At 36.3% G+C, this 27944-nt stretch overlaps 1 protein-coding gene across 1 annotated transcript in view; it reads left to right on the top strand.

Moving 5' to 3' along the window:
- Nucleotides 1-6846: 6846 nt before the first annotated feature.
- LOC142349632 (uncharacterized) overlaps nt 6847-27944 on the top strand; it is a 116864-nt gene continuing 95766 nt past the window's right edge. The window contains exons 1-5 of the mRNA XM_075401337.1: nt 6847-7817; nt 17611-18287; nt 19123-19967; nt 25619-25771; nt 26666-26864. Of these exons, the coding sequence (XP_075257452.1) occupies nt 7700-7817; nt 17611-18287; nt 19123-19967; nt 25619-25771; nt 26666-26864 (1992 nt within the window). The 5' untranslated portion in view covers nt 6847-7699. The remainder of the gene's footprint in view (nt 7818-17610; nt 18288-19122; nt 19968-25618; nt 25772-26665; nt 26865-27944) is intronic.

The following is a 27944-nucleotide window of genomic DNA, read 5'->3' as shown; positions in this document are numbered from 1 at the left end:
GGATCTTTGTCATTTATTATGCGGGCATGCATGGTCTAATGGTTGAACAGCTTTTCTTTGAATATATTTTTGACATTTGTCAAAAATATTCAATATGGATGGATTATCACTAATGAGCTGTGTAGTAATTGTTAATTTCTGTTTTGCGAGAACAAATCTAAATAACGTCAGTTAGTTATAATTAGCTCCATTTTAAAAGAAAATTTATCTGAGGCACTTAAACTTGTTGTTTTGAACATTGATTCTCTTAAGCTGTCAATTAACGGTTTTTGACGCAGCAGTCCTTTATGTCGCAATCGATTACTTGTTTTTGTCAACATGAAAGTATATGCTATTTTTTAGTTACACCTCTATTATTAGTTCAACAGTCATTTTTATATTTTAATTTTCAGACTGTTTTTGTCATTGACAATCACATGCGTTCAAATGTAATTTGAGACCTTTTGGAGAAAATTTAGTGCAAATGAACCGATCAGTTTTCAAAATTTTTTTTTGAATGCCAATGGGTGATTAAGCGTATCCATTTTTACTTACACTAAGAAAATCTCTTGTTGGCTCGCTAAATGCTCTTTGCTTTTTCCTATTTTATTTTTTAAATCGTTTTTCTGTATTAAAAGTCAGAATGGTATTACTACGTTGGTTGGTTGTTGATGTCAGATGAGTGCTTTCTTGCTGTATCACTTTCAATTTTTTAGAGGTAATTCTGTGAAAATCGAAACTGTTGCAAATATCTCTAATCATCAGTTTGGATTACTTTTCTCGCAGGAGGAAATGTTCTCCAATTTGTATTCTGAAGTGCAATGTGTTTGTCATAATGTTATTACGAGAACTGAGACAGATATTTAATTTAGATTTTAACGAGATTTACAAATGATGCACTGTTTTTTGCCATATGCAGCATAGCTGGATAGAGTAATGTTTGCAATCATTAGATTGAGTTTTCCATGTTTTATGAGTTCTCGCGCGAAAAGTTTGTGAGACGAAAAGCTTGCGTTGAATTTCTAGTTATTTTGATACTCAACTTTTGACTTTTTCCAATTCTACTGCAGTTTTCAACACTCAAAGTCTTTGGCTTCTCTGTGTATAAAACTACTTCGGTATCATTTTCCCCTTCTTCGCAATAATGAACCAACCAACATTCAAAGATTTTCCTAACTGTATATTTGAAAATTTGAATTCCGTTTATCCAGAAAAACATAAATAATTACATTTCTTCTGGAAAGGTCATTGCAAAGAGCTCAACAAGTGCTCACCCTAAAATTAGAAATTTAAAATTAGAAATTTACCAAAACAAACCAAGCAATTCAGAATTATCTAGAATATAAAGATGCTTGCAGTTTTTGAAAAAGGCCAAAAACGTTACCTTACTCATGCTTTTAAGATCAGATGGTATAAGACACAAATCTTGTGCAAAGTTATATGCTTTCTTCAAATGGCTCTAGAGATGGCTCTAGAGATTTCTCACCAATATTGCTGCGACTCCTCGCCGGAGGTAACATTTCCGTTTTGTTTATGCGTGTTTTGTTTGTTCTGCTTTTCATGCCAAGCCATGATTCTCAATGAGGAAACCTCACGGAGCTCTTGAAACATTTCAAGAAACGCTGCAGACAGGTACAGTTCAAAAACCAAAAGAATTGAGTTGATGTGCATGAATGTTGTTATGTGATTCGTCCGTCTTTTGAAATATAATTCGGCAAATTGGTTTTTGACATCTTAAGGTTTTATTGAGATCTGTCTTAAAAGCACTACCGTATATCAGTAATCCATATTCAATAGATTGGACACAGGAATTGTAAAATGTTAGCAGTTGAAACTTGGTTAAAAAGTTTCGTATTTTGAAAATGCCATTTGTTCTTCCTAAACTTTTACAATCATGCTCAAAATGCTGGATAAAAGACAGTTTTTTAACAATGAAAACGCATAGATATTTGTAGGAATCCATCACCTTAGTGGGTTTACCATCAAAAACAGTACTAAATCGATTTCCTCATCCGAAGTTGACTGTTCAACTTTTATCTACATTGATGGTTAATTTATTGTTATGAAACCAATTTTGAGCTTGAACACGGTCTGATGACAACGCAGGACAGAAGAGATTCCCCCCAATATGGTGGTATCATCAGCAAACAAGTTGTCTTCACTATTCTCAATTACTTGGGTCATGTCATTGATGTATATCAGAAACAACAAATGGCCAAGCACAGAGCCCTGCGCTACACCACAATCTGAGTGATGCACCTCACTAGATATTCCGGACTGAAACTCGATCTGGATTGAAACGCGATAGAATTTTTTGCAACAAGTTTAGAAATTAACCTCGAAAGCCACAACGTTCCAAGTTTTTGTAACAAAATTTTTTTGATCAATTGTATCAAACGCTTTATTTAGATCAATAAAGCAAGCCGAAGCCTGCTGCTTTTGGTCCGGAGTTAGGAATTCTAAGCGTTTAGAGATCCGTACTGCAGAAGTGTTCGTTCTAAAACCAATTTGCTTGGTGCTAATTACTTTATTTTTATCTAAGAACTTCAACATCCTATGATAAATTATGCTTTCAAAAACTTTAATCGAAAGATGGTAAGAGACTAATAGGTCGGTAATTGTTAACATCAGTTCGCGTGCCACCTTTACTGTGGGGCAAAATTCTGGCCTTTTTCAAAATACTAGAATACTGCTCTTCAAAGAAACAACAATTAAATAGATTTGCCAATGGTGAAATATAACAGGTAGCAATAGTTTAAGAACCTTGCTGGAGATACCATCATTACCAGTCGAGTTAGAATTATTAAATTTTTTATGGCAATTACTACTTAGTTTGTTGTTATGTCCCCGAACTGTTTAGGACTCGATGTCCCAGAAGTATTTCGTTATTACTATTTTTGTTGTCGAGACTACTTCCCATGTTTGCGAAGTGTTTATTGAAAGTGTTAGGGTCAATATCGTTAGCAGTCTCTGTTTTGGTGCCACCGAATTGGCGGAAGACTGAGTAAAAAGAACGCGAGCTCTTACTATGTTTGATGTTTTTGCTATAGAATTCAATATTTTCATTTTTGAAAGTTCATATATATTTCTGTAATATAGACATTGAATTTCAAAGTTTTCAACTAAAAAAATCAAAACATTGTGTAACTTCCAAATTATATGAGTGGTATAGATTCAATCGTGATGTCTCCCAATTTTCTGTTGTCCACAGAACCCTGGCCTTTGCGTAGCCCAAAAATTTCCTTTTCATGTTAGCTAGTAAGGGGAGGTTGTTTGTAACAAGAAAATTGCATCGGGACGTTGGTACGAGACAAACGTACTGATTTATTCCTTCTGGTTTCAGCGTTTCATTGTTATAATAATCAGTCAATTAGTCTGGCCTCTGCATGTATGGAATAATGAGACTAGTTCTTCGCTCATACTTTTCTCTCTCTGCTATCCAAGGCCTAATAGTTCCTTTCACCCGATTCATTTACCAACTATTTTTAAACACCTTATCGTTTCGAGCCTGTATCATTAAACCCCGCATGCTTATTATCTTAAAGCCGTTTCTCAAACCCTACGTATCCCTGTATCACTTAATTTGAATATTATTTGTACCAATTTTACAAATAAAATGGGGGTGAATTGAATGAGGGGTCATTAGAAAGCGCTTAAAAAACGGGGCGTTCTAATAGGGGTGAAAAAGCGGGACTCGGTCACCTTCTTTTCATCAAGTAATGATGATCCAATAATGACGATCCATCAAACAATAATGACTATTTCTTTTTCAGATTAGTGTACGTAGGTGTCTGTTAGGTGTCGTTCGTGTCGTGTACAGAGGCTGTGAACTTTCATAAAATCAGCTCCCCAACAATACTGACGAACAAACAACACTTCTCAATATTTGGCATCAACACTAATTTATTATAACCACTTTGCTTACTTACCTATTATTACTTTTGAGCACTGTTAGACGTTTCCATCACTGCTTTGGTGTATAAAGTTGAATTTCGCCGACAAAATTTTCGAAAGAATTATCGCTTGCAAGGATTTTTGCTCAAAACAAGCCAATTGCTTGCTGAACTCGTTTGTATGATCTAAGAACGAACAGATGGTTAGTACAGTTTAGCTGTCTTCTGGTTAAATGTTTACTCCTCAGAAATTAACAAGTTCAATTTAGATTAATTCGCCGAATCAATTTATCATTAATGAGCCACAGACTTTAATAATTCCATTCAGTCTATTTATGTGCTGTTTTCCCCTTCTTCGCAATAATGAACCAACCAACATTCAAAGCTTTTCCTAACTGTATATTTGAAAATTTGAATTCCGTTTATCCAGAAAAACATAAATAATTACATTTCTTCTGGAAAGGTCATTGCAAAGAGCTCAACAAGTGCTCACCCTAAAATTAGAAATTTAAAGTTAGAAATTTACCAAAACAAACCAAGCAATTCAGAATTATCTAGAATATAAAGATGCTCGCAGTTTTTGAAAAAGGCCAAAAACGTTACCTTACTCATGCTTTTAAGATCAGATGGTATAAGACACAAATCTTGTGCAAAGTTATATTCTTTCTTCAAATGGCTCTAGAGATTTCTCACCAATATTGCTGCGACTCCTCGCCGGAGGTAACATTTCCGTTTTGTTTATGCTGTTTTTGTTTGTTCTGCTTTTCATGCCAAGCCATGATTCTCAATGAGGAAACCTTACGGAGCTCTTGAAACATTTCAAGAAACGCTGCAGACAGGTACAGTTCAAAAACCAAAAGAATTGAGTTGATGTGCATGAATGTTGTTATGTGATTCGTCCGTCTTTTGATATATAATTCGGCAAATTGGTTTTTGACATCTTAAGGTTTTATTGAGATCTGTCTTAAAAGCACTACCGTTTATCAGTAATCCATATTCAATAGATTGGACACAGGAATTGTAAAATGTTAGCAGTTGAAACTTGGTTAAAAAGTTTCCTATTTTGAAAAAAATGCCATTTGTTCTGCCTAAACTTTTACAATCATGCTCAAAATGCTGGATAAAAGACAATTTTTTATCAATGAAAACGCATAGATATTTGTAGGAATCCATCACCTTAGTGGGTTTACCATCAAAAACAGTACTAAACCGATTTCCTGATCCGAAGTTGACTGTGCAACTTTTTTCTACATTGATGGTTAACTTATTGTTATCAAACCAATTTTGAGCTAGAACACGGTCTGATGACAACGCAGGACAGAAGAGATCCCCCCAATATGGTGGTATTATCAGCAAACAAGATGTCTTCACTATTCTCAATTACTTGGGTCATGTCATTGATGTATATCAGAAACAACAAATGGCCAAGCACAGAGCCCTGCGCTACACCACAATCTGAGTGATGCACTTCACTAGATATTCCGGACTGAAACTCGATCTGGATTGAAACGCGATAGAATTTTTTGCAACAAGTTTAGAAATTAACCTCGAAAGCCACAACGTTCAAGTTTTTGTAACAAAATTTTTTTGATCAATTGTATCAAACGCTTTATTTAGAGCAATAAAGCAAGCCGAAGCCTGCTGCTTTTGGTCCGGAGTTAGGAATTCTAAGCGTTAAGAGAGCCGTACTGCAGAAGTGTTTCGTTCTAAAACCAATTTGCTTGGTGCTAATTACTTTATTTTTATCTAAGAACTTCAACATCCTATGATAAATTATGCTTTCAAAAACTTTAATCGAAAGATTGTAAGAGACTAATAGGTCGGTAATTGTTAACATCAGTTCGCGTGCCACCTTTACAGTGGGGCAAAATTCTGGCCTTTTTCAAAATACTAGAATACTGCTCTTCAAAGAAACAACAATTAAATAGATTTGCCAATGGTGAACTATAACAGGTAGCAATAGTTTAAGAACCTTGCTGGAGATACCATCATGACCAGTCGAGTTAGAATTATTAAATTTCTTATGGCAATTACTACTTAGTTTGTTGTTATGTCCCCGAAAACAAAACTGTTTAGGACTCGATGTCCCAGAAGTATTTCGTTTTTACTATTTTTGTTGTCGAGACTACTTCCCATGTTTGCGAAGTGTTTATTGAAAGTGCTAGGGTCAATATCGTTAGCAGTCTCTGTTTTGGTGCCACCGAATTGGCGGAAGACTGAGTAAAAAGAACGCGAGCTCTTACTATGTTTGATGTTTTTGCTACAGAATTCAATATTTTCATTTTTGAAAGTTCATATATATTTCTGTAATATAGACATTGAATTTCAAAGTTTTCAACTAAAAAAATCAAAACATTGTGTAACTTCCAAATTATATGAGTGGTATAGATTCAATCGTGATGTCTCCCAATTTTCTGTTGTCCACAGAACCCTGGCCTTTGCGTAGCCCAAAAATTTCCTTTTCATGTTAGCTAGTAAGGGGAGGTTGTTTGTAACAAGAAAATTGCATCGGGACGTTGGTACCAGACAAACGTACTGATTTATTCCTTCTGGTTTCAGCGTTTCATTGTTATAATAATCAGTCAATTAGTCTGGCCTCTGCATGTATGGAATAATGAGACTAGTTCTTCGCTCATACTTTTATTTTCTCTCTCTGCTATCCAAGGCCTAATAGTTCCTTTCACCCGATTCATTTACCAACTATTTTTAAACACCTTATCGTTTCGAGCCTGTATCATTAAACCCCGCATGCTTATTATCTTAAAGCCGTTTCTCAAACCCTACGTATCCCTGTATCCCTTAATTTGAATATTATTTGTACCAATTTTACAAATAAAATGGGGGTGAATTGAATGAGGGGTCATTAGAAAGCGCTTAAAAAACGGGGCGTTCTAATAGGGGTGAAAAAGCGGGACTCGGTCACCTTCTTTTCATCAAGTAATGATGATCCAATAATGACGATCCATCAAACAATAATGACTATTTCTTTTTCAGATTAGTGTACGTAGGTGTCTGTTAGGTGTCGTTCGTGTCGTGTACAGAGGCTGTGAACTTTCATAAAATCAGCTCCCCAACAATACTGACGAACAAACAACACTTCTCAATATTTGGCATCAACACTAATTTATTATAACCACTTTGCTTACTTACCTATTATTACTTTTGAGCACTGTTAGACGTTTCCATCACTGCTTTGGTGTATAAAGTTGAATTTCGCCGACAAAATTTTCGAAAGAATTATCGCTTGCAAGGATTTTTGCTCAAAACAAGCCAATTGCTTGCTGAACTCGTTTGTATGATCTAAGAACGAACAGATGGTTAGTACAGTTTAGCTGTCTTCTGGTTAAATGTTTACTCCTCAGAAATTAACAAGTTCAATTTAGATTGATTCACCGAATCAATTTATCATTAATGAGCCACATACTTTAATAATTCCATTCAGTCTATTTATGTGATTTATATAGGCTTGTTTAACAATTTCTAAGAATTAAATTCGTCTGGGTTACAACTGCCGATTGTGTTCTGTAGCTGCAAATCTGAACGTGATAGCGAGCTCTTTCTTTCATGCTATTTGTAAAATTTACTCTGTAATTATTAATTTGAAGAATATGACAGAGTTAAATCCCAATATTCTCTTGTATTGTTCATAAAGTATTCTGAAGAGTGGAGCTGGGAGTTTAATTGCGCATCACCTGGTACTTTAGATTACATAATAATTACATAATTTCACTTAGTGACGCTACAATTGCGTGAAATCTTGTTTGTGTGTGTGAACTGCAGTGGTGGATGAGCCTTTCGTGGTATGTGGCTACTGTCGTCGATAATTGATGCTTAATGAGACCTCCTCCCCACGACATTTTCGGACACTGTCTTCAGTCATTACGACATCTTTCAGCCGACCACACCTGTTCTCACAGGCCTTCAAACACGTCCTCACTCTCACAGGTAAGAAGTTACGCTATTGAGTCTGTTCCCTTTGCTGTAATTTTTCACAAAATTTTAAAACAAGATTTAAATTAAATGACCTAGTTACGCGTGACAATGTAATCAGTCAAAACATTTACAGAGCACAGGTGTATAACCAAAAGTTTTAAATCTTTCTGCATCGGGTTAGCATCTCATTGGGTGAGTTTTTACCAAAAAAAGTCAAATTTATGATGCGAAAGAAAACGTGAAATGAGAGCTGCTATAAAACTTAAGTGTTTGGCCCCATCTCACATTCTTTTTCTCGGATGATTTAAGTGAAATGTTACGGCGGAAGTTTCAAAATATCTTCATACTCCATTTAATTAATTTATATGAGCGGTTACACAAGGTCTTTGAAAACATTTGGCTTAAAGCATTTTAAAAGGTTCAACTATACCTACTAATGGTCTCTCGGTAGCAATAGCTAGCAAGATATCTAAAAGAAATCTTGACGTATTATTTCTTTCGATAATACTAAAAGTGATGATTTTCTCAATCGTTAACAATTTATTAATTATTTGCCTCTGTTTATCAGATGCTCATTGACCATACAGCAGTTATTAATTGCTACTGGAGCCGAATTCAGCAAAAACTCTTCATCAAATTATAAAAAAACTCAAGAATCTCAAAACAGTAAAAAAAAACTCATTTTGTGTTTGGAGTGTAACGAACGGGATGTTAGCAAAACTTCTTTCTACGAGGTTGTATTCAAGGAAGAAGAGTTTCCATGAATAATTAATTTTTTCATGAAAGATTCATTTGCGTGTAACTTTTGAGGTAATCAGGAAATTTTTATCTTGGGTTGAATGGTTTAAAATGTAATCTTTCAAGTGATGCCTATTTTTCTTTCGGTAAACTTCTCGTATTGAACCTCTTTACCACATCATTTCCACTTGATAAGCTATATTTTTATACGCCTTCATACCATTGATCCCCTACACCTGTCCTCCCAACTACATATGAAATTCACATAAAACGCAACGTCGACTTACCAGAAGTCTCAATGTAAATTTAATGATAAATTGTTCTCAGATACTGTAAATACAATTTTGGTATCTAAATGTATCTGAAAGGACACCAATAAGGCATTAAGCCTGTCAAGTGGAGCCTAAGAGCAAATTGTTTCTTTATGGGTTGTACGATTTTCTTTACTTCCAACACCCATCCCCCGAACTAAATCAAAAATTAAAAACAACTGGAAAAAAACAATTCATCTTTGATTTTAATACAGAAACAAAAAAACACTAAAAGAGCGAAGTCTTAACAAAAAGCCTTTATGAGTTCCTCATTGTCACAAATATCTTTCAGCTCATGAAGTAAATGCGGCAGTTGTTTGGATTTACATTGAACAATTTTTAAGACAATGCTGACATCCCATTTCATTAAAACATTGAACAGTTTGCGTAAGCGCCACTTAAGAATTTTGCTTTCTTGCTTAGTGCCTTTTGACCTATTTTAAATTGTTTTGATTCTTTTTGAATCATTAGTAATAACTTCTATTTCATCTTTGGAAATGACATCATTTAACTCTTGTGTTATGTTGTTCATTTCTTATAATTTTACTCAGACACTTCATCAGTTCATAAACATGCAGTTCACGTATTGATAGTAAACGATGCTTTTGTCTTATGTTGTTAATTGAGTTAAACTTTTTAACACCAAAGAGTATTCTCCACACCAGTATTTGTAATTTTTCAAGCGCCAAGAGATCTGTTTTAATAGCAGAGCCATAAATCAGAACTCCATATTGGAAAACAGGTTGTATGTAGATCTTGTATAAATGCAGCATTCGTTTTTGACTTACAAACTGTCTGAAAAATCGTAGCGGTTGAATGTTGCCAAAAATTTTTTTTTTGAACGAACTTAACATGTTCTTTAAAAGTTAGGTTCATATGAATATGTAATCCCAAATACTTGACACATTGTGCATAGGCAATAGTCACACCGTTGAAAGAAAAGTTGGCCCTATTAGTTAGCAATGGAGAGCTTGGTGTCAACAAGTACGTTTTTTGTTGATTTAACGTTAGTTTATTTTCACCAAGCCACTTCTCAATTTTGGTTTTGATCTTGTTGTACGCAATCAATGTTTTTGTTATCGTAACTACAATGCAAACAGGTGTCATCAGAAAAAAGAGTGACCTTAAGAGTATGGCAGACTTTCGGCATTTCATTTATATACAAAAGGAACAAAATGGGTCCTAAAACTGAGCCTTGTGGTACCCCACAGTTTATTGCTAAAACTCTAGATCTTAGGCTGTTGTGTAGTACAAACTGCTTTCGGTCAGTAAGGTAGGAAGTAATTTATTCCAGAACATGGCCTCTAAGACCATAAAGTTCACACTTTTTAACAACAGGTTGTGATCTACGGTATCAAAGGCCTTTTTTAGATCCAAAAATGCGCGACAGCTTTTTGTACTAGTTGTTTTGTCTGACCTTAAGCTATCTATCACAATTGCTATAGCGTCCACTGTACTTGTTTTATTACGAAAGCCAAACTGTTTATCTGTAAAGACGCTGTTTTTGTCCAGAAAGTCTACTATTCTCGACTTGAGAATTTTTTCAAAAATTTTTCCTACAGTAGGTAATACGGAAATAGGTCTGTAATTAGAACAAACGCTCTTGTCTCCGGACTTGTGTATAGGAATAACTTTGGCTGTTTTCAAACTTTTTGGGTAAATGCCGTCTGCAATTGATCGATTTACTAAGTCAGTCAAAAGGGGTGCTATGGTGCATTTTACTGCTTTAAGGAATTTGTTGCTGATTCCATACTGGTCCTCAGAGATTTTGTTTGTTAATTTATCTATAATACACTCTATTTCCTTTTCATTAGTGCCAAGAAGTAACATAGTTGCTGGTACTTTGTCAATAAGGGAGAAATTTGGACTATTTTGTTTGTTAATTTATCTATAATACACTCTATTTCCTTTTCATTAGTGCCAAGAAGTAACATAGTTGCTGGTACTTTGTCAATAAGGGAGAAATTTGGACTAAAGTCAAACTTACTGTTTAAGTCAGATCCTATTGTGCTGAAGAAAGTATTGAACACTTCACAATTTGGGCTAAGGTCATTAGCATTGACACTTGCAGCTGAGGGTTTCAGACTTTTCATTGTTTTGTAAAAGGTTTTATTCCCTTGTTCTTCCTTGCAGGAGAGATATGCATCAAAGTACTTCCATTTAGTCTGTCTTATAACTGCTTTGGCTTTTTTTCGCTGCTGCTTGAACTTTAACCAATTTTCTTGTGTTTTACAGCGAATGTGTTCCTGATATAGCTTTTTCTTGCGCTGACATTCTTTTTTAACCTTATTATCCACCCAACAATTTTTCGGTCTCTTAGTAGACTTTTTTGTTTCTTTCGGAAAATAATTGTTCAAAACTTGAGCAAGAATCTCAAAAAACTTTGTGAACGCTTCCTCACTTGTTCCATGCGTAAAAATTTTAGCATTCTTTACTAATTCATGTTGTAAAACAAAATTCATATTTAATAGTGTTTGTTCATTTTTTAGTTTTTTCCAACACCTATAGCTGCATTTTTCGTTATCGTCAATGTTGCACATCTCAATCTGTGTATCACAAATTAGAGTGAAATGATCTGTTATAGCCGTTTCTACAATGGACACTGTTACGTCATGATTAGCAAAGCAAAGGTCTATTGATGTGCCTCCACCTCTACATGTTCTGGTTTTTGATTCCGAGTTCATACTTTCTAACTCAAAGAATCTTAACGTGCCTTTAAGCAATTCGGATGCACTACTGCTACGAAGCAAGTCTATATCGAAGTCCCCACAAAGCAAGTGTTTCTGACCCAAGGGTATGTTTAAGTTGAGGATGTATTCTGTCAGCTGGTTTAACAGAAAACCACATTTTGTAGAAGGCGGTTTGTACACAACTGTTAAAAATGTGAACGGATGCAAAAAAATTGTAAGAATCTGCAATTCATTCAGCTCAAGCTGTGCAACAATTTTATAGGCAAGATTTTTCCTAACATAAAATGCAACACCCTCACCTCTTTTCTCCCTGTTAGCGACTACCAAATTTTGATAAGTTTTTAAAAAAAAAATAATCATGAGCGGGGCTTTTTGAAAGCCAAGTTTCAGTAAGTGCTATTACTTCGGGTTCTGATGTCTCGGCTAGGAAAGTTTCAAGTTCAGAAAAGTTCTTAGTAATCGATCGAATATTCTGCAGAAGTAATCGCATTAGTATACTGATTGCGTTGCAACCTCATTCATCTGGTCTTAAGAACACACGCAATGAGAAAAACAGCTCAAAAAAAATTTGCAAGTTCTTGAATTTTTGTTGTCACCACGTTTTTCCTCCGCTTTTTGGGAGTTATTACGCAGCTTTCACGACGTGCTAATTTGGAAAGTTATTGTAAATGGTCTAATTATGTACAGAATCTAAAAATGTCCGCGGAAATCACAGACACTCAGTTTCTTACCCTTATGGATAAGCAGTCGCGAGAATCACAACCACTTTTATCTTAAACCTAGTAAGAGTCCGCGAAAATCACAGACACTAGGTTACTGAAGCTTCTGACTAAGCAGTTGCGAAAATCACAACTACTTAAATAAAAATCTAAGAATCCGCGGAAATCACAGATTCTTTGTTGTTTTCATACATAATTTCGTAGTCGCGAACATCACAACTAATTTTTTTATGTAAAAGTCTTATAGGAGTGTCCGCGGAAATCACAGACACCCGACTGCCAACGAAACAAGTGACGACTTTTTTTAATTACAAAAATTTCTTCGCAATCCGAATTTATTAAAATAGGCAGAGAAAAAAAATTAAAGAAAGTAATACAAGACCAACAAAATGAACACCCTCCCACCCCCCTTGAATACCTGGAGCTTTACACGACAAAAAAACTTAAAAAAACACCAACGTCAAGTTTGCTCTGAGTTTCACGTAATACACAAAACAAAATTCAAACAGTCTTGTCCGTTTGATTGAGTTTCTTTCTATAGACGTTTACTTTGTCTTTTTCTGGTCCGGCGTTAGATCCGACTTCTCAATATTGCGATCTCTCTTTTGCCCCACATAAGATCCGGTAGCAAATTGCTTGCGAACAACTGGGTGCCTCAGATTGTCAAGACATTGTTTTGATTTTACGGGAATAAATACGTCTTTGCCATTTATGTGACAAAGTACAGATATCATGCAGTTTCTGGTAGACACCACATAATTTCGCTTACCAGCTTCCGCCTTTATATCATGCTCAACAGGAGGCAATCGTTCCATGATTTAAGTGTTTTTATTGTTTATCGGATTTTTAAAGTCGCGAAGTTTTCGTCGGTTTTTGAATACTTCGTCCTTGTCTTTGAAATATACAAACTTGACAATAACTGTGGGCATTAAACCTCCAGACACTTCTCTCCGGTTGGGCAAGATTTGATACGCTTTCAAACTTTTATCAACTATATCCTTAACTTTAAGTTAAGTTGATCTTTGAAAAATTCCAAGATATTTTGGCACAATTTTGCTTCGTCTCGGGCGTCAAATGGGGGGTTTTGCAGAATAACGCAATCTTTACTAGTGTATCGTTCTTGGTTGCGGAGTCGTTCATCAAGGTAGTCGCAGAAATCAAAAACATCTCTAACCTTTTTCGCGGTTTGTTGGTTACCTTCTTTGAGCTCTTCGTACATCTTTTGCATTGCTTCTTTGGTTGCTGGGTCGGTAATTGCTTCCACCATTTGGGTAAAGGATGCCATGATAATCTGGGGAGAATTTAATATTTGTAAACCAGGGAAAAATTTGGAACTAAAAGTTGAAGTTTTCTCAAAATGGTTTTGAAGATGAGGCTTGCAATGATGTTTTTTCAATTCACTTGAGCCATTTTTTCGATGCAGAAACGAGCGACCAATTTAGAACGTTGAACTCTTGCTGTGTGATAAACTTGATGTTGATGTAAAATTTGATGAACTCCGTCCAAGTTTCCAAATTTCACAGCATAACAAAGTTGTTACAAGATCTTAATTTATTCACATCTTTTCTCTCTAATGTTTAACCCGAGTGCAAACTTGGTCATAGTCGAACAGAACTGAAAAGATATCACATTTTGTTACAAATTTCTGTGAAACTCGGATGGAGTTCATCAACTTTACATTTAGATATTTGGATAGTGAATTTTGCATTTTATCTGAATTTATAGGTAAATAGGAGATCAGTGGTGTTGCAAAAATTTGTGGCTTTCAATATGTGATTGTAATTTGGGAGTAAAATTGCCTCAAAAATTGAATTTTTATTTCGTGAAAATAGTGGTGCTAACTTAACTATTACCGTTCAGTATACTTAGGAACTGCTGTATAATTCAAGAGTAAAAGTTGTTTTGAAGGGAGAACGGTCTTTAAATTTTTGGCCAACTAACTGTGCCTTCGAGGTGATACAGGGCCCCACCTGCTTCACCCATCTTCGGCACCTACCCGTACCTCCACCTAAGTAAACCCTTCGGCAACAGCCCCCCGCTTCACCATCCCTGTCAATCTACCCCGTTTCCCTACCACGCTTTACAGCCCCCTTTCACCTACGAATACCCCCCCCCCCACACACACACACACACTTAGGCCTCCTCATACATTTAAATGTTTCTTCGCTTATCTTCTTTTTTCGATGTTTCTGATTTAGATAATGTTATTTTAAAGAGTTGATATTGCACGACTCTTCAAGCTCCTGGTATTCCGCCAGTTACCTTTTTTGTAAGATGAGTTCGAACACTTTTTTTGCATGACTTCCAGCTTGAAAAACGGTATGCACAGGGAAAGCCCAGATGTAAAGACAATTTTTTTGGAATTTTTGACTTTTGTGAATTTTTGGGAGCGAATAAATTTCTTAGCAGCTTGCAGAAAGATTTCCGTGACTTTATTGCATTTTTTAAATTTTAATAGGTTTTAACTATTTTTTGCACGATCTTGCCTCTGTATGTCTTTTATATTCAACATTGTTTCTGATATCCTTTGTGCTTTTTGTAAAGCGTTTGGAAATAATGTTCGTTTTGAAGACATTAGTATTTAAAAAGTTAACTAAATTGTCTACAAATTTCTCAATTTTAAAATTTCTTTTAGAGTACAAGGGCAATAGATCATTTTGAGCTTGCAGCTTGGTCCTTATAATTTTCAGCGACACAATGCACTTTTCCTAGGTTTTAAAACAAAGAATGTTTTCGAATTCATAATAATTTTTGGCTAATTTTTCCAGTCCTTGCTGTTTTTGCCTCTGCTTGCCTTTCATGTTTGAAGCACAATTCGTTAGCTGACAATCTAGCTGTGCCCGCTCTTTCTTGGTTTGGACGGGTGTTGTTGGTTTCCAACACTTAAACACCTAAATATTTAAAGTTGCAAGCATATTGCGTTCTGTGTCGTTTTTAATTTGCATATTTGGGGCCTATTTTGTTGGATATAGAAATTAAAGAAAAGATTGCAGAATAGTTCACTGTAGACGCTGACGCTAATTTACAAATTGGCCTGTTCAGCTAGTTTCGCCAGTTTTCTACATAGATTCGTTTTTAATAGCCGGGAAGCGATTGCTGAGGCTATTATTGGCCCTTCTCTTGGTTGGCCTTCCAGTGGGCATTGTTTAATTAGATGCCCTAAGCCGCGTTTAGTTGTCCTTCAGGTGCTTAGAGTGGTGAAGTTATTGGTAAGGTTTTGATAATAGGTTTCTGCATAGTTTTTATTTTCAATGAAGTTGTTTTCAACATTTGTTTTTTCGAAATTCAGCAATTTTTTTGATAAAAATAGCAATTTTTAAGATATTTGAAAATATTTGTCGTTTGCTAGCTTTTCTTGTCTCAGGGATCTGTTAACCTCCTCTAGGGTTTTTAGTATCTTACTGCATAGTTGCTAATATCACGAATTTTTGCACTTTTTCGATAAAAATTGCAGTTTTTTCAATGTGTCTGAATTTTTCTGATTTTCTTAGTTTATCGAAATTTATCAGCCAATGCAACGTTTCGAGGCTTGCAATTGGTTAATGGATAGCCTCTGGAGACAATGAAATGGTTCTGGAGAAACTAATTTAAATTTTAGCAACAATTTACTAAAATTTTCAATTGTTTTCAAATTTTCTGTACTTTTAATCATTTTCAAAATTTATGAATCGGTACGGGCTAATGAAACTTTTTAGGTCTTGCAGATAGTTTACTGGACAAATTCCAGAGAAAACAGGGGATTTTAAAGTTTTTAATATCGCGAAATTAAGAAAGTTTCTTTATTTTTTCCAATTTTCAATTTAAGTATTTGTTTTGTTGCTCATTTTTTGCTAATTTTATTAGCCATTAAAACTCTTTCAAGGTGTGAGCTTGGCATAGTGGGTATATCTATTTGGATCAAAATTGGTTTGCAGGGTAAAAGCCTCAAGAGCTTTCGCAGTGACTATATTCTTGTTTAGTTTGTTTAATTTTTGCTTCGCAATTTTGAGATTTTCTTTTTGGCTGGCGCTCTTTAATGCATCTGCTGGTCAGGTTAAGTGGTTCTTAGTTATTCATTCATTTCTTTGGATTGTATTTCAGTACTTGTCCCGCTTTTTTTACAATTCAAAGAATTCAAATTGTTTTGGGGCGCTGCCTTTTTTTAATGATCTGTTCACTAATTTTCACGATTTTTGAAGTCAAATTGGAGTAGTTATTGGGGTCACGTCAAAACAGAAAGTGGAGAGAAAAAGCGAGTGGTTTTGTGGTGCGAAATTTTCTACTCGATTATTCAAGTAGAGTAAGTATTCTGTGTTTGAACAGAAATTCGCTGACTAGCTAATGGTTTTTTGTTCCCATGCGGCTATTTCACTTGGATTTTTACTGTTTTTTCGAATTTTTAGATAAGATTTTTCTCTAATTGTTTTTCCCAATCCGTTCATTGTAGGCCTAGTTATTGTTGAACCAAATGGCCCTTTCTCGCTAGTAGTTTTTATGTTCACATGCGGCATTTTGACATTGATTTTCTGTTTTTTTTCTTAATCTTTGATCTGTTTTTTTTTTTGGAAATGGTTTTTCCAATCCACTCATAGTCTGTTCTATGTCTGGTTTTTTGTTTAGTCAATGAAAATTCTCTAAAATGTACGTCAGGACTTGTCCTGCTATGTTCTTTCGTCGTCAAGATGTTTGTAACGTACATTTGACTTCACAATCACTTCAAATCTGCTTTCTGTTCATTCGCTCATGCAATTTCGACTGAATTGCGTGCGTGACGTCAACTTTCAGTTCTTAGTGGAGCGAGTTTTTTTGTTCATCCGAGTGATTGAGTGTATGAGCAGCTAATAGAAGCAGCATTAAGTTATACAGATTCTTAATCAAAATTTAACATCTCGGCCCTTAATGAAAGGAATAAATTTCTTTTTTGGTCTGTCTTTTACTTTCTTTTTGTGACTGTAGTTCTACGAAGCTATCGGGGCTTTTTTCTGGCAATTTGCCAGCTATGTTTGGTTTTCTTCCGGATATATTTAACACTTATCATACCGAGCTTTTGTCCTTTGCGTGGATAAGTTTTGCTAACGCGTGATATACATCACTCTCAAAATGGTTTCCTCTCTCGAAGTGAGTTTTGCCTACTTCAATAGGGTCATTTAAATATGATTACTTTTATTGTAGGTTATTTGAACGGAACTATACCGTTCATAAGCCTAAATCAATCACACATCAGAAAAATCTCATTTTTTAGCTCTTATTCTTTTTCATTTTCATTTTGAGACTACAGTTCTACGAAGCAATCGCAGAAATTTTCTGACAACCTGCCACCTAGCTTTAATTTTTTCTCTGAGCGATGAACGTTGAAACTCTGTTTCAGTGATTTGTCTTCTTCTGTGCCAGCAATCCACGGCAGAAATACTGTCACGTTCAACGTCCGACTCCGCCCTCAAATTCAATAGGGGTCAACAGTCCGCAGCTGCCAAGGTCAAGAGGTCAAATCTGAGGAGCAAGCGCGACGTCAACACCACCGGCGATTTTGACAAGTTGGCACCATGTGACCCCATTGGCTGGCTAGACTGGCGACAGCCCAAGTTCGAGTGCAATGCTTGGGCAAGATGGGGGCTGAACACTTCAGGTTTGAACTCTACTCGAAAGGTCAATGGCCCAAATCCGAGCAGAGGTCAACAAGGGTCAAATGTATTAGCAACATCTCGCCAATGTGTGTCATTATCGCGACGATGTGATTTTGTAAGTGATTGCCCGGACGGATCGGACGAGTATGGGTGCTACCAACAATTTTGCGACAACGAATCGGATTTTGTGTGTGAGAGGGACTTGACATGCATACCCCATTCTGCATTGTGTGATGGACGATACGACTGTCGTGATCTAAGTGACGAGAATGCACCCCACCTTTACTGCCACCTGTGGGGGAGGGGCAAGGAGTGTGAGGAGGGCTACGGGGCCATACCTTGCGACGGAAAATGTATCCCAAATGAAAAATTGTGTGACGGCAGGGTAGATTGCAGCGCGGGCATTGACGAATCATATGCGGTAGGTTCTGAATCGTCTATTTTTTGAGTTGCGACCAGATCTGAACAAGATTGGTTGGTCCAGTTCTGAAATTGGGTTGATCACCCGGGGCTCATAAAAATTCCTAAGGGAGGTGTACCCAATTTTATGAGTTCATCGCTGCCGTTTTAATTGTGGAAGTTGCTAAAAACAGGAGGTTTATTAATAGTCGCGAAGCGATAGTGGCTATTATTAGGGACATCGTGGTTTTTTACAATTCAAAGAATTTGAATTGTATTGAGGCGCTAGCTTTTTTAAGATCTGTTCACAGATTTTCCTGATTTTGAAGTCAAATTGGAGTAGTGATTTTGGCCACGACGAAACAGGAAATCGAACGAAAAAGCGCGTGGTTTTGCGGCGTGAAATATTTTCGCTTTAATTTTAAAGTAGAGTGAGAAAACGGTGTTTGAGCAAAAATTCGCTTTCTCGCTAGTGGTTTTTTCACTTTGATCTTTACTCTTTTTTCGATTTTTTGGATCGATTTTTTTTTCTAAATGGTTTTCCCAATCCATTCATAGATCATTCTAGGCCTAGTTTTTTGTTTGAACCAAATTTCCATTTCTCGCTTATGGTTTCACATTATGGAACTTTAAACTTTAAATGTTTCAATTCATGGAAGGCCACAAGCGTCTATCGCGGCTATTTTCCGGCAATCTGACGGCTATGTTATTCATGTGAATATCGTGTGCACGAAGAAAATTGTAAGTTATGAATAGAGCTGTGTCATTCTTGTTCGTTGGGATGTTGCGGATAAAAAGATTATATTTTCCCTTGATTTTTTGATCTTCAGAATTCTTCAAAATTCGTCTATTTTCAGGCGTGTAATTATCTAAATATGGACAGTGGTCAGAAAAGGCCTTGTGGGTTGTCTCAATTTGAATGTTGGAACCCAGAAAACCCAACAGAACCCAAGTGTATAGAGTACAACCAAGTGTGCGACTCTATCTCTGACTGTTTTGACGACTCTGATGAATCACAGCTATGCGATGTTTCTCAGAACAGTAGTTGTCAAGACTCAATATTATTGCGAAATTGTCCCGAATCAGACAATACTTCAATATGCAGAATTGATCTCAACAATGGTGCTAAACAAATAAACAACACTTCTTGTATTTATCCACTGTGCACATTTGATTTGTCTGAAGTTTTACGGGACGACTCAACTTGCGAACCTGTTTGCCCTGACCCGCTCGACAGAATTTGCCTCTGGAACCCAGGTTTGTTAGCGGGGACATCTGTAAACCGGGAACGTGAGAAAATACTTCAGTGCGTACACCACTCGGCCTTTTGCAATTCGTCTGTTGAATGTCTCAACGAAGCGGACGAGCTTTTATGTGCTGCCATAATGTGCGACGATGCAACTCAATTTCACTGTGGAGGGTTAGCTGGTCAGTGTATAAGTATGGAGCTCGTTTGCAATGGATTTAACGATTGCTGGAATGGAACTGACGAGCAAGATTGCACTCGTAAAGAGATTCACTGTAGTGAAAACCAGTTTTACTGCCCGGATCATTTTTCGGACGCTTCAAATACTGAGACGCACGGAAGGTGTGTGGATTTGAAGTATGTTTGTGAGCCTGATCTGGTTCCGTGTCTATTAGATGAGGGAAAGTTGGAGAAAATGTGCAATCGCAACTGTACGAGTAATCCGAATGTGGCAAAGTAAGTGCTTATCGAATGCAGGCGAACAAATGGTGGGGAGGTATTTTTTAGGGCCAGTTTTTTGTCATTTTTTCTCTGAGCGATATGATTAATTGCTCTCGAACGAGGTTTGAAGCAATTGTGAGCGTGTTGGTCTTTTTTATGCAAAAATTTCCCCGTGAGCATTTTTGCGCTTTTGTTCTAGAATATTGTGACTTCTCGAGTGACTTTTTCACGCCTTCGTTCACCATTTTTGAGAGATCTCTATTGCTCTCACTTCTTCCTAATCGGCTGCAGTAAAGCAAAAGTTAGTGCACCTGAGCGAAGTGGTTAGTGCGTGTGGCGGTGGATTGGGAGGTCAAGGGTTCGAATCCCGTTGGGGGAAAGGTTTTTGCACCCATAAAGAAAAATTGATTTAGGCTGCAGACACTGAATTAAATTGCCTCGCCTGTCGTTCAAGAGCAATTCTTCCGACATTTGTCGGTTTATATTTTCAATTGCTCTCTCTCTCTCTCTCAAATTAAATTTGTTGCTGATATAAACGTGAATGGTAGCGGTTGAATGACAACGCCGTTGTGGGTTAGTGGTAAAGATGTCTGACTGCTATCCGGGAGGTCGCGGGCTCCAACCCCTATAAGGTCTCAATTTTTGCACCAAAAAATTTTAAGTTACACCTCTAAATTTAATTGCCCCCCGCTTTTCGTTCGAGGGCAATTCATCTGACGTTAGTCGGTTTTGTTCTTCAAATGTGCTTTTCTCTCTCAATTCTTTTGAGCTTTAAAAGAGTCTTAAAATCCTGAGTGCAATTAATCTAATAATCTTTTGTTTCAAATTTGAAACAGTTGGACTCAGTAAGTATCTAATTTCTAAGATCTTCGAACCAGTACTACACGTTAAACTTTTTAAAAAGAAGACGCCTAATATATCTTGCTCGGAAAGTTATTTTAATGAACTCTACTATTATTACCCCTGTTGCTCTTTTAAAGAACTGCATTTAAAAGTGCTCCAATACTTCTTCGTAGGAAATAGCTCTTTTGGTTTTGACTTCAAGGCTGGCTGATTTCCATTTTCTCTGCGTGCGTTTGTCTTCAGTTTCTGAAATTTTTCCCTTTCAAAGAGGGCGTTCAGTCAGACGTTAAAGAGAGATGTAGTTATACCGGAAATTGCTCAAACCTCTCTCATTTCTCTTTAACTTGACGCAAATTTGCAATTTGAATCTTCAACAGTTGCAGAATAAGTAAACATTTTTATTTGCATGCAGTTTGATAGGTTGCGTAAGATTGTAAGCACGATGCATTGTATTCTTTTCGCGCAAAGAAACAGATCTAAAATTTTTCGTGGGCATTGTCTGAGCTTTTTAACTTTCCTCTTTTGTGTCCAACTCTTTTTGCTATTAACTGTTTCATTCTTCTCTATGAGCTTTTCTCTGAGCCTAGAAGAGCTGCTTTTAGTCTTTTGCTCTTTGTGGTCTCATCGTTTTTTTCCTTGAGCATTGTACGGCTAATTTTTATTGGTATTGTACACGAGGTTGGTGGCATGTCATCATTTTTTTTTAGCTTCTTCACTCATGCAATTTGAGCTTCTATAGAAAATTATTTTTAATTTTCTTTGAAAAACTGGATTTTGGACAAATTTTCTTGGACGAATTTTCTTTTATGGAGATGAATGATCGTGCTCGTGTTTCTTCATATGTTTTTGAGTTATTGATTGTGTATGTTAATAATTTACGAGCTTTTTTTTTGTTTTCCTATAGTTGTCTGCATTTAATTTTGCCTTTGACGTTTTGATTTTTTTTGTCTCTTTTGATCCGTGTTTTTGCTGAAGTTATATACGCAGTGTATCATAACTATTCAATAATAGATTTTCAACTGAGATGTTTTTAATCAATTGTGTTGATTTCGTTTATTCAATTGGCTATTCTTTATAAAAAAAAAGAAACCAATTCTGCGGCGATTGTCCATGTTTTGTCCATGTTAGAGCTATATGGCAGCTTAAGAGAGAATTGCTATGTTGCGTGGATTTAGTTTTCAGCTGAGCCTTTTCGAGTTAAACTTGAGAATGTTGAACACTCCTGACAGCTTTGAGGTTAGATTTTATAGATTGATTTTTTATTCCCAACGAGTTCTGAAAAATATTTTCCTGTTGTGGCAGGTTGTTTCAATTATGAGTTTGAGAAATTGTTTTTTGAAATAATGAAATTGTTTTTCAACGGTATCAAAACAAGGGTATTCGGTAATTTGCGTTTGCAATGTTCCGATACCGCTCATACACTTTTGTTTGACTAAAACTATCAAAATTGGAACTAGGCAAAATATTTGGTTTAAGAAAGAAACCAAACTAGAATAGTATCTCAAGGGAAAATGTCAAGTAATTACTTAAAAAAAATGAGATTTGGAATTGTTTTTTTCTGAACACAATAGGTTTTAGGGTAGAGATTTTGGGAATTATCAGCAGTTTTAAGCTGGAAGTAACTTGATTTGTTGCCGGGTTTTATGAAAAAATGGTAAATTGTTAGAAAAGTTAGCCAGATTTTTGCAAAGATAGCTAACAAGAAGATTCAAAAACCCTGTCTAATCGTAAAGAAGAGCACACTTTGATTAAAAAATTCAGAAAAGTTAACAAAAATAATGAAAATCAACCTATATTCACAGGAATTTTAAACCGCGATGACCTAAGAAATTCGAGAAAAAACTACCACTCACAGTTCAGTACGGTAAATATATCGATCGGCAAAAATTGACAAAAACCAGTTGAGCATATAGTTTCTCCCTCCACTAGAGGGGCTCTGAATAATTTTTTGCTCTAATGAGTTTTAGGATTTGCTAAAACGTTTGTAGGTAGCCCTTTGTTTTAATCGCTACCTCTAAAGAGATTCGGGATTTCTTCCCGGGTTGAAGTTCTTTGATTTCATACAAGGATCATATATGATTTCATACTGTGCATACTTGATTTCTTAATACGATCCTTGCATCAAACCAAAGAAATCATGATCCTTGTATGACTACCAAGAAATCATAAATGATCCTGGTACGAATACCAAGAAACATACATCAATTTTTCGAAAATATATTACCATTTATGTTTTGTTTTTATTCGGTAGGGAATCACCTATATGATACCCCGGCATTGCGTTGTGATCAGCCAAAAGACCCTAACGTACAATATCATTTGCAAAGTTGGGCACTAAATAATTCGTTGGGTATTTCCAACTTTCTATTTTTACTTTTGATGCCTTTTAAATTGCTTGAACTTGATTGTACATACATTGAATTACTGCGACTCATTTGATCCAAGAACTAGAGAGCTGCGCTAGTCGTTAAAAGTGTGATCTTGTTCAAGTAGGCAAGCGTTAAGACGCGTTAAAATAAATTGAGGGATGGTAAGAAAAAGTGGATGCAACATTTAATAACTTGTCTTCAAAGGCAAAATTAAAGCGTTTTGAAGAATGAAGTAAATTACAGAAGGAATAATAAGAAGCAGTTAAAAGTGCTATGCTAACCTCAACCTTAAAACCACTGAACCAAACCGCGCATAGCACTGTATTGTCGTTAGTTGTATAACCGTAACTTAACTTTGATAAAGATATCAGTGGAGTGAATGTGAAAGATAAGAACGTTTTCTTGGTTTAAAATCATGTTAATCGATTAAGATTGTTCAGTAGATAAAAGCTGTGTTAATTGCTGTTGTTTTCCTTGTATTTCTCACAGCTAAGCCCCGAATTTACTAGGTGAGCGGCTGGCTTAGCTGTTCGGTTAGGACGTTGTTTGTTCGACTTTTGCCCCGAATTAACTAAGCAAGTGGCTGGCAATAAGTCATTGGATGATGGCTCTTCTGGCTTTTCTACGATATAAGAACTGGTAAAGAACATTAGCAGGACATATGGTACAATGTGCTTTGATAACTGTTTTTTGGAAATTGTCTCTTTTCTGGATGATTTCAAGTATTGAGTCGATCTTGTTTTTTTGCCCGTTTCAGGTACTCATTTGCTAATCTTATCTGAAAATCTCTAACTGCTGGTATATTGGCCTCTCCATGGAGTTTTTTTGACACTGTACTAGCGGGGTTTCCTCATACAAATTCTTAACGCTCTATTTTGGGTCAGTTTTATGTTGTTGATAATTGAATTAGATTGGTCAATCCAGCAGGCATTCTCATAGAGAAATAGAGGTCGAACCCATTATTTATACAAGGTCAGCAAGCACTCTTCATCAATGTTGATCTGACTGAGCCGGCATAGTTGGTTGATTCTTCTGTTTGCTCTTGCCACCAAACTTTTTGCAAAGGTGGGCACTAAATAAAAGAGTAAGTCTAGATAACAACATTTTTGACACTCTGTGAAGCCATTTTATACTTATAAATGCTCATTTATGAAAAATAATCACAAACAACTTCCAAATAACCTCAAATTCGTTTTCTGAATATGCTTAAACTACAAAGTTATTCATCTAGCGCACATAAAGAATCAAATGTGGATTGCAAATGCGATATAGTAATTTAATAAGCCCTCTGACTACATTATATGTGAATTTGTGCACCAGTCAATGTTTTATGTGTCATGTATGACGTTGTATGATTTCCAAGAAATTTTTTCAATTTCAATAGAAAATCAATTATACAGTTTTTAAGTCTTTGAAATTTTTTCTATGATCGCTGTATGATTTCTAGGAAATCATATATGGTCTTTGTATTGACTACCAAGAATTCATACAAATCATATATGACCTAGTATGATTACTATGAATCATATATGACCTAATACGAAATCAAAGAAGGTTGTATGATCGTTGACCCGGGTTTCGTATCCTCTGTCTAATGTTCTGTTTCGCAGTTTTAGTTGTAGTATTTGATCGACAGGTCACCAATTGTGTGCACTGGAATTGTGTGTACCAATTGGTTTCGTTGTTTACCGGACTTTGAATTTTATTTTCTCGCCCATTTTTCCACCAATCAATTATTTGCCTTCAATTTTAGAAAGCCAATTGAATGGGTTTACTGATGTTTCTCATTATAGCAGCGCTACTATTGGTTAAGTCAAAGTAAATAACATTCTACTGCTTGTAGGAAGGCTATCACCGCTACTAATAACCATGTTTAAGTGTACTAATACGTCTAGTTTCCCGTTGGAAGTGCAAATTGTGCGTGGAGTCTCAGCTGATTTACGCTACAACAGAGACAACAGTAATCAATTATAAAGTGGTTATACTAAGGCTGCCCACGAAGACGTTGGGGTCACTGAAAAGAAAAAAACACTCAAGCCTCAAATATCGAGCTCCAGACCCATTTTATTGTTTCCGGTCAGCTTAAAGGAAGGTTAGGATCTTTTCCGTTTGTGCCCCCCCCCCCCCCCCAACTTAGTGGGTGCATATTATTTGCACCCACCAAACGCGCGTACTATTTTTTTACTATTTACTGCTAGATTTACTATTTAATGGCAAGTGCTCTGTTACTAGAGGGTGCACGTGCGTCTGGAGGGGGGGGCACAAAGGGAAAAATCCGGAAGGTATCACAACTGTACTAGTCTTGCCCCAATTTTTTAAACTAAAGTAACTATCACTCAGCCAACCGAGAGAACACTTTGATATTACTGACATGTTTTGAGTTCTTCTAGTGCCAAATAAACCCGTCTAGTGTAAAATTCATCTATTCAACTGTCAATTTTTGCTATGTTTCAGTTGCAAGTGTAGCAAAGGCTATGAATTTGATGAGGAGACCAAATCGTGTGTGGACATAGACGAGTGTAATGTAGATGCGAGTAAAACTCGCCTGCCTTGTGACCAAATATGCACAAACTTCGACGGATGGTATCAATGTAGCTGCCATAATGGGTGAATTAAGTTTCTTCTGGATTATTTTAAAAATCACCTGTCAAAAGCATATATGACACTAGGGATCTACTCTGTTTGAAGCTTAGTGAGCATAAATCTTTTATGACCCTCAGACGCACGTGCTGTTTTCTTACATAGTTACGTGCTATATACCAACATATAATTTGTAATTGGGGGTCATAAAACACTGGGGGGGGGGGGACAGAATAGATCCGAGAAAATAGACTATATACAACGTCAATTTGACAACCAATGTAGAAAGAAGTGAGTACCCACTAAAGCAGTACACGTCTGGAAAGGTACTCCAATGACGTCATCGCATATTGACACGAGAACGAGCGGACTTGACTCGATCCATAACGGGTCTAAGTCAAGTGTGATCTAGTCAAGTCAAGTCAAAAGTTCTCTATTTCAAGTATGTTGGCTTCATGTTCTGCAGTTTTAACGCCCGTACAGTGAATTGGGATAGATGCGAATGGGGTTCTGACTTTCGAAAAGCTATGCAAATGTTTAGTGGGTTGTTTATGTTTGAACAGAGTGACATCACAGTAAACTGAATCGCAAAAAATAACCACGAGATTTCAGTTATTGATTGAAGAAACCTGAAGGCAAGAAAAGAGAAAAAAAGATCTTTTAACCTGACTCGAACCAACTATTTTCTGTATTGGTAAGAACCCCTTTCATATACTCGATTACACCTGTGCCACGGTTGCAAATATTATTTGTGAATGAAATTATTACGGAAACAAGACCAATAGACAATTAGCCCGTTAAAAACGAGTGTCGAAAGCAGCGGAGGCGTGTTTTTGAGCGCTTTTTGATATAATTACTGAAAGAACTGTTCATAATCCACGAGATTACGTCACATTCTAAATGTTGTTTTTGTTTGTTCAGGTATTACGTGAACCCAGACGATGCATCCCGATGCCTTGCTGTGGAACAGAATGCATACTTGCTAGTGACGTTAGCCCACCTAACTGTGATCGAGATGTTTCCTGAGAACAATGCCGACCCCTTTTCCATTTCTAACGACCGATTAGCTTTAGATAAAGTCACCCCATTCCCGCCCGAGGATGGCCAGCCTTCGGGACCGGTATGCGTTGAGCTTTTCCACCCGCCTTATCTAAGCCTTAGTCAGTTTTGGTTACTTGCATGTAACTTGTGTGCTATGGCCTGATGTATTGAAATTAAAAATATTGAAATGAGTTTGCTTGCAACAAAATATCAAAAGTTATGTTATTAATTGCTCTTGAACGATGTTCATAGCAATTATTGTAAACGTGTGTGTCTTTTTTATGCAAAATTTTTGCTTGACTTTTCAAGTGACTTTTACGCCCTTGACTTTTTGCGTTTCGCGTGATCTAAAATTCTCTCTCAATCACATTTTCAAGCAGCTGAATTCAATTGGCGACAATTTAATACTAAAAGTCAAATGAAAAGTGCGCCGAAACTGGTGCCATTTTTTACTTTAAATCTTAACAGTGGTATATGTTAACCTCTAATGTGGTTATTTGAAGCCCACTATTGAACTTGCTGGTCCCATTTAGACTCCTCCCCCAACTGGAGCAGGCTGCAATTGATTAGAGCTCCCACTAGTAGTTCGAGAGCAATTCTTCCGACGTTTAGTCGGTTATGTTATGTTGATCTTTTTTGGTAGTTAGGCTCACTCCTGCTTCTAATTGACCTTATAGAGGGATTATTATCAATGCCAATAAGAATTAGAAACAACAAGATTTAGGAAAAATAAGAATTATTGCCATTTTTAAAGCATAAACTATTTTCTCTCGCCATTTTCAAAATCATTATAACTATTTTTGTTCAATGTTGATGCAAAAGCGCGTGGATATGATTTTGGACTTCTATAGGCTGTCGAGCTTGAGTGATTTTCACCTGGCATTTCTCTCCAGAAATAATTTTTGTCCTGGGTCACCAACTCAAAGCCAAACAAGATAAATTGCCCTGCTATTAGTGTTTGATATACCATTTTAATTGCTTTTGAACGAAGCTCATAGCAACTATTGTAAACGTGTGTGTCTTTTTTCATGCAAAATTTTCGCTTGACGGTTTTGACTTTTCGAGTGACTTTTACGCCCTTGACTTTTTGCGTTTGGCGAGATCTAAAATTCTCTCTCAATCACAATTTCAAGCAGCTGAATTCAATTGGCGGCAATTT

This window comes from Convolutriloba macropyga, chromosome 11, assembly GCF_964194025.1.
Source record: "Convolutriloba macropyga chromosome 11, txConMacr16.3, whole genome shotgun sequence".
Taxonomy (NCBI): Eukaryota; Metazoa; Xenacoelomorpha; order Acoela; family Convolutidae; genus Convolutriloba; species Convolutriloba macropyga.
This window is presented reverse-complemented; position numbering and strand designations above follow the sequence as displayed.